The 12,698-nt window shown below is 34.8% G+C and overlaps 1 protein-coding gene across 2 annotated transcripts; it reads right to left on the reverse strand.

Moving 5' to 3' along the window:
- Positions 1 to 800: 800 nt before the first annotated feature.
- Positions 801 to 11,763, reverse strand: LOC110942184 (methyltransferase-like protein 25). 2 transcript variants are annotated; one of them, XR_002594638.2, is made up of 12 exons: positions 11,584 to 11,763; positions 11,308 to 11,403; positions 11,116 to 11,199; positions 9,847 to 9,921; positions 9,657 to 9,737; positions 8,563 to 8,702; positions 7,072 to 7,260; positions 5,668 to 5,833; positions 4,162 to 4,245; positions 3,552 to 3,640; positions 2,768 to 2,943; positions 801 to 1,231 (listed from the first exon to the last, which is right to left on the reverse strand). XR_002594638.2 is itself a non-coding variant. In XM_022183929.2 (12 exons), the coding sequence occupies exons 1-12, from the start codon at positions 11,704 to 11,706 to the stop codon at positions 1,049 to 1,051; spliced, it is 1,497 nt and encodes a 498-aa protein (XP_022039621.1). In that variant the 5' UTR covers positions 11,707 to 11,762; the 3' UTR covers positions 801 to 1,048. The 2 variants fall into 2 exon arrangements, 1 of the variants encoding a protein (XP_022039621.1); XM_022183929.2 differs by having other exon boundaries at positions 3,552 to 3,651; positions 11,584 to 11,762.
- Positions 11,764 to 12,698: the final 935 nt, after the last annotated feature.

Below are 12,698 nucleotides of genomic sequence, written 5' to 3' on the forward strand. Positions count from 1 at the left end.
ATCTTTTAAGATTAGTATAATCGAATATTTAAAATAATAAAAATACAGAAAACTATTAGAAAAAATAATTTTGGGTATATTTACTTGTTATCCCAATTTTTTGCCTAATAACTAATTTTACATATCCACTCTATCTTTATGTATCCTCAAAAATGTTAATTAAAAAAACCATGAGAAATAGACTCAAGCAGGTGGCACAAATAAAAAATATAAATAAATCTAGTTTGTTTGTTTTCAATTATTTTTAAAATATAAAAAAAAAAAACTACATGAGAAATAGACTCATGCAGGTGGCACAAATAAAAAATAAATCAAGTTTGCTTGTTTTCAAATATTTTTAGTGATACACATAAAGTAGATACACAAAATAATTGAGCAAATTGCTAGCTAGATATGTAAAAACTAATTTAACTTATTTTTATAATTATATAGATAGAAAGATACATGGTATAAACACTATCGTATATTCTTAAAAACACTACCATACAAATATTATTCTCATGATTTTCTCAAATGAGGATTGTGATGACTAGGATGCCGTCTTTACTTTTGCAAAAAAAAAAAAAAAAAGAATTAAAAAAGACAAATAAATTGTTAACCAACCACCTATCACGAACATAGTCGCCGATAGTTATGTTGACCCGAAAGTAGCAATTTTTTTATATTTTTTTATACTATTATAATTTTTTAATTATATAAAAAATCTATCCAATAAACACATACCAAGTTGAATCTAATTTAAAAATGACATTTATATTTATACTATTATAATTTTTGGATTATATAAAAAATTGATCCAATAAACACATACCAAGTTGAATCTAATTTAAAAATGACAAAATCCATAAGTACTGACAAAACGAATATGACAAGACTGTCAAGATCATTCGATGATATAGTCCACTCTTGAAATAGTTATTTTACTACTTCAATGGTATATGTATGCCAATTGCTGCCCGCTGACCGAACTCAAAATGTTTAACGAAATAAGGTATCATCGGTCAGCTCAAAATGTTTAACGAAATAAGGTATCATCGTGGAGCTCGTGTTAGATCTTCTTAGCAATCAATGCGACGTTTCTGGGTGATATATTAGGATTAAAAATTGGTACCATAATTGCTTCGACGGAATCACCTTGTTCTTGAAGGAACAATAACCGATCAAGTAGAATCAGTGTTTCCAAAACGGGACCAAGAGCGGCTCTAAGCGACCAATATGGCCCTATGACCTCCTACATCATGAAGAAAGTTATGATCAATTTCATATATATATATAACATAACCTTCTATTTTCATAATATCGTATTTACCTTTTCAAAACATTAAATATTTCATATTTAATCGTTTTGAGGTCTAGGGTCAGGATCATTTCAGAACTTCAAAATTTTGAAGAACTTCAACAACTCCTAACAACCAACCATTATTTTAGAGTAAACTGCTAAAATGGCCCCTGTGGTTTGTTCACTTTTGCCACTTTAGTCCAAAACTCAAACATTTTGAAAATGGGTCCTTGTGGTTTCAATTTTGTTGCCATTTTCATCCAAAATCAAAATTTGGTCAGATTTTTTAGTTAACATCCAGTTTTTTTTGACTTTTTGCTCCCTTTTAATGAAGGGAAAAATGGTCAGATTTTTTTAATATGTTATAATAAAACATTAAAAGACCATTTTGCCCTTCATTAAAAGGGAGGAAAAAGACAAAAAAAAGACGGATTTTAACTGAAAAATCTGACTAGATTTTGATTTTGGATGAAAATGGCAACAAAATTGAAACCACAAGGACCTATATTCAAAAGGTTTGAGTTTTGGACTAAAGTGGCAAAAGTGACCAAACCTCAGGGACCATTTTGACAGTTTACTCATTATTTTATATATATTATGTATTTAATATTATTTTAGGGTAGTTTTATCATTTTTATAAGTAAATTTGTGATTACTCACAAAATTACCTATAAAAATGATAAAACCGCCCTTAAATACTATTAAATATATAAAATAAGTAAATAAGATGATTGGTTGTTACGAGTACACAAAATTCTTAAATTTTTGAAGTTTTAAAATGAACCCAACCCGCCAACCCGTTATAGGATCTAATAAAATAAAAATAAATTACTTATATCAGGGCATAATGTTGATTTAGTTTTTACAGTAAAAAAGTGGTAAATTTAATAATTTTAGTAAATAAGAAGTTAAATATGATATTATGCAATTTGACCTTCTGGAAAAAAGGATTCAACTTATATAAAGGTACATATGGGAACCCAATTGGTTCCTGCAATGTGGCCACTAACTTCTATCTCCTCTCTAAATTGGCCAGTTGGCCACCAAACAAAGGTAAGTATTTTACTTTACTATCACTTGCTAAATATATAAGGTGGACTCTAGAAAATTAGTGGCCACGTGGCAGATATGATATGACCCACACATGCAACGACAGATAAGTTGAATCTCTAGATCAAGTGGTGGAGGGCTTGCATTTCTCTTGAGAGATGCAGGTTCGACTCCCACTTGGTGCAGAGTGAGGCACTGGTGGGCAATGATAGGAGACCCAGGGAAACCTGGGTTGGATCCTTGAGCCAAACGGGTTTTACCGGTAATTTCACTGTCGTGCCTACGGGCGGGTGGGTTACCGGGTTTTCCCCGGAATTGGTGGTGGACTCGGGTTACTCTCGGAATACTCCGTTTGTCCAGTGGGTGCCCCGAAAGTGCTTGGGATTGAGTTTGTTGGCCGTTCAAAAAAAGATGAGTTGAATCCAAAAAAAAACATACAAGAAAAGGTTCAGCCTCCTTCCAAATGCCTGCAAAATCAACATCGTGCGGTTGGTTAAGATTGAGACGATGCAATCCACTCTTGCTAAACTTTTCGAAAAGTGAACACGTGTCAACATGTTCATCCTTGCCACTCGTGGAATCTGGTTTACAAGAACACCCGTTCGTAGCCAAACCTGCAAAATCAACAGAAAACTAACTACTTAATCAGTAAAGCTCGCAAGCGTTATCAAGCTTGTATTAAATCCATGCTACATAATCGAATAGAGTCAAGCCGAGCTAGAAAGTATTGAGTTGATTAATAATATAATATATTTTAGAGTAAAATGCCATTTTCGTCCCCGAGGCTTGGCCACTTTTGCAACTTTCGTCCAAAGGTTTGTTTTTCCGCATCTGGGTCCAAAAGGTTTGAAATCTTGGCATTTTCATCCGGCCTGTTAACTCCATCTATTTTTCTCCGTTAAGTCAGGGGCATTTCCGTCTTGTTACCTTCTTTGCTTCTTTTTTTTTTTTTTTGAATACCTATACATTATGCTGAATGCTTGTAAATAAAGTTAAAAAGACCAAATTCCCCTTTAAGTTAACAAAAAAAGACGAAAACACCTCAGACTTAACGGGGAATAATGGATGGAGTTAACGAGCCGGATGAAAATGCCAAGATTTCAAACTTTTTGGATCCATATGCGGAAAAACAAACCTTTGGACGAAAGTCGCAAAACTGGCCAAACTTCACGGAAAAAAACAGCATTTTCTCTTCTTTTTTTAGATTGAGTAAAAATGTAACCATTCATCCTGGAATTTTGTTGTTGGCGGCGCAAAGTCTTCCCTTGCCGCCCTATTGTAGGACTTCCGCTCAAGGTCTCTGGAAAATATCTAGAAAGTAACTACAAAAAGGTCAAAGTCAAAGTTGGATTAATATATAAGAATGAGTAAACTGCCATTTTGGTCCCTGAGATTTGGTTATTTTTGCCACTTTAGTCCAAAACTCAAACATTTTGCATCTGGGTCCCTGTGGTTTCAGTTTTATTGCCACTTTGGTCCAAAAATGAAATCAAGTCATATTTGTCTTATAAAATCCTGCAATTTTGTCATTTTCCTCAAGGGCAAATCAGGTTATATTTGTCTTATAAAATATGGTATTTATTTATAAAAAAGAAATGATCATTTTGCCTCTGCGGAAAAGGACAAAATAGCAGGATTTTATAAGACAAATATGACCTGATTTCATTTTTGGACCAAAATGGCAATAAAACTGAAACCACAGGGACCCAGATGCAAAAAGTTTGAGTTTTGGACTAAAGTGGCAAAAGTGACCAAACCACAGGGACCAAAATAACAGTTTACTCTATAAGAATAGTAACTTGTGTCATATGTGATAGTGCAAGAAAATATACCAATTGAAAGGCGGCACGAAAAGCATGCAATTCAAAATTATGGAGACTAGCATCATTTTCCATAACTTTCCATCTATCTGCACTCTAATATGAAAGAATTTGATTAGCTGGCATAAACAGAAGTAGAATTTGCATAAAAAGGTTATAAATTTCCTCCAAATTTCTATTTTGGGTAACATCGTACTTCCTTAAAAATTTATGGGATATATTATAAGCCACCCAAGCATGCATTTGATTTTGTCTATGTACCAGATTTGGCCAAAACATGCTTAATAGTGATGATGATGCTTAATAGTGAACACTAGAACTTTTGAAAGACAAAAATACCCTTGTATCCATCTATTAAAAAGCAACAATATGATGTAAGAAATGTTAAGGTGCTTGTCATTTTGCAAAATTTTGGCATGTTTTCGGCTGGATTTGGTATAAACAAAACTAGATGCATAAATTATTTCATATATGTGAGTAACCTTAATAAATATAAGAGTAAACTTCCGTTTTGCTCCCTATGGTTTGGTCACTTTAACGGTTTTGCCCCAATCCTTTAAAAATAGTCATTTTACTCCCTGATCTATGAAGCCCTTCATGATTTTACTCCCCGCCTTAAACGTCATCCATTTTAAACGTTAAAGCCTGTCACGTGCAAAACACTTGATGGGCAATTATGTCTTTTCCCAACCCATAGTAATGAATTACCTTTTAAAACCCTAACGTTTAAAATGGATGACGTTTAGGGGCGGGGAGTAAAATCATGAAGGGCTTCATAGATCAGGGAGTAAAATGGCTATTTTTAAAGGATTAGGGCAAAAGCGTTAAAGTGACCAAACCACAGGGAGCAAAACGGAAGTTTACTCTAAATATAATAAATACTTGGGTGTCCCTCCACATACATAATCCCAAATATTACTTAAGTTAAATAAAAAAAATATTAAAAAAATATAGCTTTACATAAACAACTTTGAATTTTTTATTATTTTCGTCAATTGACGTTGCCATAAATGACGGTTCCCAAATTCACTTGCTAGTTACCTGGGTCATGGGTCATGTTTACATTTTACCCAAGAAAAAAGAATCTCTTTGAATTTTGTACCATTTTTAGTGAAAAATATTACAAGGAAAGTTGGTTACCTATTTTAATTAATTAGTCAAATTCAACAAATAACAACCCGACATTTAGATCTTGAACGTTTTTAAAAAAAAAACATAGTTCATTACCAGAATGTAACATACTTTCACCTTTACTCCATCGTATCCAATTTACTTCAGTTTTTATTTGTATGTAACAGTGACTTTTTCGTGCAATTATATGTAACAATATTTCATGAAGTGGTAAAAAAGGTGAAGCACGTTCCGTTAGGTGCAACCTTTTACATCTAATTGCACAAAACTGTTACAAACTACGGTAAAAAGTAAAGTAAGTTGTCTACAATGAAAATTGGAAAGATAGTGAAAGTCATATTTTCATACAATTAACCCACGAGAAAATGATATTACACGTTTGAATACCTGGCAAGCGAGATCACGTGAATTTCTTCCAAGATGTAAACCCGTTGATTTAACACCGCTACTGATAGGAAAACCACACAGCGCATTATCTTCTTCCTCTGATAGCAGGTTATAACAACAGCCAATGCTAACTACCGCTTTGACTTCTTCACTTTCCAAAAATGCCCTTCAAGATATAAGCATGACCAGAAATCAAACTAGTATTATAAGTGGTAGTGGAAGTCACATTTTCATGCATTATATCAACTGTTGAAGGGAACCTTGAAGTGAGTAGTGATTTTTCACAAAATTTGACCAATCAAATCCATATGGTAAGCTAGATTTTACCACATTCTCCTATTTTATTAAAAGTTAGAGTAAAATGCACGGATAGTCCCTGTGGTTTGGTGAAATTTCACCTTTAGTCCCCAACTTTTCAAAATTACACTCTTAGTCCCTGTAGTTTGACAAGTTGTTACTCGGATAGTCCCCAAAGCGGATGGAGGTTAGTTTTTCTGGTTAAGTGGGTCTGAAATGACAAGGACTATCTGAGTAGCAACTTTTCAAACCACAGGGACTATCCGAGTAACAACTTGTCAAACCACAGGGACTATCCGAGTAACCTTCATCCGCTTTAGGGACTATCCGAGTAACAACTTGTCAAACCACAGGGACTAAGAGTGTAATTCTGAAAAGTTGGGGACTAAAGATGAAATTTCACCAAACCACAGGGACTATTCGTGCATTTTACTCTAAAAGTTATTAATATTATTCAAGTTATTTGAAAATTATGTACACAAGTAAAAAGTTAGGCCTCCAAGAACTTTTGTATAAAAACAAATGAAAAGGCAAACCAGATCCAAATGAAATGCTAAGTGCAAGCAAATTAAACCTTGTAATAAGAGTAAGTACACGAATGGTCCCTGTGGTTTACCAAATTTTGGATTTGGTCCCTAGCTTTTGAAAAGTACACAGATGATCCCTATGGTTTGCACTTTGTAATGCATTTAGTCCCCAGCCAACAAATCTGAAGTTTTTAGCATGTCCAAGTTAGGGACCAACTGCTTTACAAAGTGCAAACCACAGGGACCATCCATGTACTTTTGGAAAAAGGTGGGTACTAAATGCGTTACAAAGTGCAAACCACAGGAGCCATCCATGTACTTTTGGAAAAAGGTGGGGACTAAATGCGTTACGAACTGCAAACCACAAGGACCATCCATGTACTTTTGGAAAAAGACGGGGACTAAATGCGTTACAAAGTGCAAACAACAAGGACCGTCTGTGTACTTTTGGAGAGCTAGGGACCAAATCCAAAATTTTGGTAAACCACACGGACCATCCGTGTACTTTATTCTAGTAATAATCATTAGACTAGATTCTCAAACTAGATTAGTATAGTTGCAACTCGCATGGGAGTCTTACCGGAGCATCGTTACAGACAAATCTCCACAAGCATGAAGACCAGTGAGAAGCAAGGGACACGTGTCATTTGTTGATTGGTTTTGACATCGTTCATCACCGTCCTTCGAGTTCAGCAATGTTGTCAACATGTCTGAGGAAAGGACACGACATGTAACTGTTCGGGGAATTGTCACTCCTTTTCCTCCTAAACTAACAAAAGTTGCATATGATTATCAACGGAGTTAAATGCATGGTTGGTCCCTGCGGTTTACGAAAATTGCAAACTTGGTCCCAATGGTTCGCTAATTACAGAGTTGGTCCTAATAGTTGTATTTTTTGCACTCGGGTGGTCCTTATCACTAACCTCTGTTAAATTTCTCAGTTAAGTTGATGTTAATGACCAAATTACCCTAAAAATTAAAAAAAAAAGTAAAAATGAGAAACAAAAGACCCACCATCTTCTTCTTCAACCATCTCTCTTTCTCTCTCTGAAACACCAGTAACCACCATCACTGATCTGCCAACCCCCACCCCGTCTCCGGCACCGTCATCCTCCTCGCCTTCCGGTGCCAGAAACCACCCACCACCGCTGCTGTTGTCGCCGGATCTGCCAAATTAAAGGGTGGTTGCTGAAAGGGAAGAAGGGGGTAATGTGGTGGTTGGACGGTGGTGGCCTACCCACTCTACCTTTATTCTACTTCCAAACTTGTCTTTTCGAGATACAACAGGACCAACTGAATTTCCAGAAATAGCAACTAACTTCATTTCAGTTCCATAAGCAAAATTTAAAATTTATCAAAATCAAATTCAGCAATAAGTATAAGCCAAAAGAAAATGCACATGATCTATTCAATGGTAGGTATTACTTCTAATTGACCTGTTGCATAACATAATTCTGCTAAAAATGTTGTGGAGTAAGCAAAGGATACTAAATGTTCAAGCCATAAGATAAAATCCATTTCAAGTAGCTAACCTTACGAGCAAGAGCTCGATAGGAGGATTTAATCTCCTGCAAAGTAGCATTTTTAGGAAGTTTAAGAAGTTTGTAGTAGTCAGGACTCAGGAGTAGCAGCGGTGCAAATGAGTCGCCGACGGCGAGATGCAGTAATTCTGAGAACTGGAAGTGAAGAGGTGGAGGCGGTGGGAAAGAAAGAGGGGCGTAAGCTAAGACAAGCCATGGGCTTCCTTCCTTCCGGTACTTTCTTTCGTTTCATAGGGAGAAAGGGCTTTTGCTTCTCTTTTGTTTAACTGTATATTAAATGGACAAGGGTATTTTGGACATTTCATACACACTTAACTGAATATTTTAACGGCCATCCATGGTAAGGACCACCCGAGTGCAAAAATTACAACTACTAGGACCAACTCTGTAATTAGTAAACCATTAGGACCAAGTCTGCAATTTTCGCAAACCACAGGGACCAACCAAGCATTTAACTCTTATCAACGTGTGTCAATAAATACAGATTTGAATATGAAAGCAGAGACATCGTTCATTATCTTATTATATACCTAGATTTACGCATCTTGGCTTCGTAATGTTTTTTAATCCGTTCTGCACGTTCATGTGTGACCCTTCCATGATGAGAAGAGGCATCGATTGCAATTACAGATAGTTGGTACTCGAAAGAGAGTACTTGTGACAGATAACCCTACATAAGCGTAAGTCAGAAAGATGTCAAATATATACAGGAAATATAGATATATTATATATACTTACTTTTTATTAGTTGATAGGGGTGTTTGGGATTTGACAATTTATACAGCTTATCCATTTGGCAAATTGGAAAATAATAATCTCATCTTTCTGAAATTGGCCGACAATAATCCCAAGTCAGTTATTAGCCAATAATAATCTGACCTCGTCCAATTTTTTTGTAAAATAGTCTGCCGTTAAAATAGCTTAACGGAGTTAAGTGCTTTTCCGAATTACAAACCGATGTTTAAGGGCTTTTGATCAGAACAAGGATACAAGTCGATTGATGTAAAACTTACCTCGAAATACTGCCCCCAACCCACGAAAACGGTGCTTCAATTCGGGTGTTTAACTTCCAATTAACAAAATTCAAGCCATTTCGAACACAATTTCGAGGTAAGTTTTACATCAATCGACTCGTATCTTTGTTCTGATCAAAAGCCCTAAAACATCGGTTTGTAATTCGGAAAAACACTTAACTCCGTTAAGCTTATTCTAACGGCAGACTATTTTACAAAAAAATTGGACGAGGTCGGATTATTATTGGCTAATAACTGACTTGGGATTATTATCGGCCAATTTCAAAAAGATGGGATTATTATTTTCCAATTTGCCTATCCATTTTTGTGGTTTAAAAAACATACAAGCACATTGAGTGTTTGAATTGAAAAGATGCTTGTGCTTCTCTACTTATAATACAGTAAATCAAGCAGCTTGAGATTGTTTATATGAAACTGATTATTCTTGGTGGATTCAAATTTACAATTTTGCCCCCTAAGGTGAAATAAGTTATTTTCAAGAAGCCAGTTATCCACATCTGCTCATAAGCATAAGCTATTTAAATAAGCACCCTGAGAACAGAAATGATGTTTTATTAAACAACGACAAAAACTCAAAACGACTAGTTTACCTGGCCTGCACCTAAGTCTATTATTGTATTAGTTTCAACATCTCTTGCTACTGAACCAACAACAGCTGCAAGAGCTTCTATCTGTACAAAAGTTCACAAAAGGATTATGATTCAGGGTTTAGTGACATTAATTATTAATTGTCCAGACGATCCATAACTAATAAAAAAATGAAATGTATGTGTGGCTTACTTCATGTCTTTTCTTCGGATTCATGCCTTGGGTTATAACATTATTAAGCAAAGCCACCTGCATATTTGGTAATAGCTGCAAGAAAAAAGAGTAAATTACCACTTCTTTCACTCCAAATAAACTTTTTAGGGAAAAAAATTATAATACAAATAAACTTCCAGTCTTTTGATATATAAATCTGTGAGTTAAATGCCATGTTAGTCCCTGTGGTTTGGGTCATTTTGCCAGTTTAGTCCAAAGGTTTCATTTTTCACCTGTGGGTCCAAAAAGTTTTCACCGTTGCCATTTTAATCCACTGGGTTAACTTCATTCATTTTTTCTGTTAACGAGAAGGCCAATTCGGTCATTTTATATGTAGTTCTGTTAACTAGAAGGGCAATTCGGCCATATAAAATGACCGAATTGGCCTTCTCGTTAACAGAAAAAATGGATGAAGTTAACCCAGTGGACTAAAATGGCAACGGTGAAACCTTTTTGGACCCACAGGTGAAAAATGAAACCTTTGGACTAAACTGGCAAAATGACCCAAACCACAGGGACTAAAATGGCATTTAACTCTAAATCTGTAAGCATTACTTCAAGCAGCACAATCTAAAGTAGCCAGAAAACTTAAGGAACTATAACTTAACTACAACCATTAAGCGTTAAGTCATTCAATAATTTCAGTCAATTCAATACGCAACTTGCTTTTACTTATTTAGCAATGTATGTAAAAAAAATGTTGTTTTCAACTATATGTAAAACCTAAGAAACAAGGATGTGACTCTTTCATTTTTTTTACCGTTGTATGAAACTATGAAAGTAACCTTCTTTAGCAGATAAAATGATGACATGGCACAAGCTTAGAAGATTATTTACACGCAATAATGAAAAAAAAATGAAGGGTCTGTTTGTTTAGCTCTTAATGGGGCTCTTAATGGTTCAGACCTTTTACTGGTTCAACACTTAATGGTTCAGACTGTTTGTTTCACAAGCAGATGTCTGAATGGTTCAGACATTAGCCTCTGAATGGTTAAGCATTATACTGAGTCTGAGTGGTTAAGACCTCTAATCTGAATTGGTCAGATATTTTCCTCTGAACGGTTAAGCATTATACTGGCTTTTAATGGTTCAGATCTCTTACTGGTTCAGCACTTAATGGTTCAGACTTCTTACTGGTTCAGCACTTAACCATTCAGAAGTTGCCAAACAGCACCTAAAAGTGTATAGTAAGTTACATTTCAATGTAACACACACATTTTGCATTACTTGCATAATTAAACACCATACCTTCTTCAAATCCGCTTGTTCGCGAGGAAACGCAAGCGAACTCAAGGTAGTGATAAACTTCTTCAACGAAGAAGGCCAGCGGTCCTGTTATCATATACATATACATATACAAGATACAAACAATAATAATTATCATCACTATGCTTACTAAACTTTCTAAATTCAAATAAAAAACAGTTATAATCTCACAACCTGCACAATTCCAGAAGGAATTTGAATGAGACACTCGACCGGTTCATTTCGGAGACAATCAATCCATTCTTCATCAACAGCTTCCCACAGTCTATGCTGTAACATTAAACACCAATACAGAAACATAAACTATAAAATCACAGTAACTGAACTGAAATTAATCCTCTAAATATCAAATATTCAATGATGAAGCTGTTAATTGAGGTTTGTTGTTGAGTAAATGATGATGAAATTGAAGAGTAATTGTAGAAGAAGAAGTGGCGGAGATTGTGTTACCGTGAGGAAATTGACGACGTGAGATTGCCAGAAGAAGGTGTAGGGTTTGATGAATTGAATAATGGCGCGAATCCATTCTAGGGTTTCAGTAGCAGTAGCGCATGAGTATTTGCGGTTTTCCATTGAAAGGGGTCAAACTGAAACGGTAGGGAAGATTCAAGATTGAAATAAATATCGGGTCAAATTGTGGGTCGTTATGGTTAATATTATAAACTAGTTTTATAAACTAGTTTTTGGCAGGGCAAAATCGTAATTATATTTTGAACTGGAGGCGAAATCATAATTTTAAACTGAGAGCAAAATCATAATTTTGAGCTACGGGGAAAAATATAATTTTATTTTGAATTGTGGGCAAAAACATAATTTTGAGTTGAGGGCTGAATTGTAATTTTGAGCTAGAGGAAAAAACAACATTTTATTTTAAGCTGGGGGCAAAAACGTAATTTTAAACGGATAGCGAAACCGTAATTTTAAACTGGGAACAAAATAAAAAAAGAGGTTTTGACCCGAGGGCAAAAGCGTAATTTTGAGCTAAGGGCAAAGTTATAATTTTATTTTGAGCTGAGGGTAAAAACGTAATTTTAAACGAAGGACGAAAGCGTAATTTTAAACTGGGAATAAAACTAAATTAAAAATGGTATGGTCCAATAGGGAAGTGCCACACAGCTGTGTGGCACTATTCCCCCAACTTGTTTTTGTATACGTAGGGTAATAACTGAATGGATAAATTACATTTTTCGTTCTTTATGTTTGTAGCGGGTTGCAATAGATAACATTTAACTTTAATAATTACAGTCACAGTCCTTTATTTGGAAAACTCATTACACTCTACGTCCTTTTACCCTAACCAAGTTACAATTTTCAGTTAAATCCAAACATGTGCAAGGCACATAAAGGTAGGTTGGTAATTTTATTAATTAATTCATTTAAAATACATTTAACAAATAAGATTAAAAGAAATTAAAACAATTAAAATAATAATTCTTTCTCTCTCTATAACTATCAGATACACCAACCTTACAATAATCATCCTCTTTTTCTTTTCTTTTTTTAACTGTAAAAAGCTTAAATCCAATTACAATAATCATCCTCTCTTTCTAACTTATAGAAAAGCC

Source organism: Helianthus annuus, chromosome 5 (assembly GCF_002127325.2).
Source record: "Helianthus annuus cultivar XRQ/B chromosome 5, HanXRQr2.0-SUNRISE, whole genome shotgun sequence".
Lineage (NCBI taxonomy): Eukaryota > Viridiplantae > Streptophyta > Magnoliopsida > Asterales > Asteraceae > Helianthus > Helianthus annuus.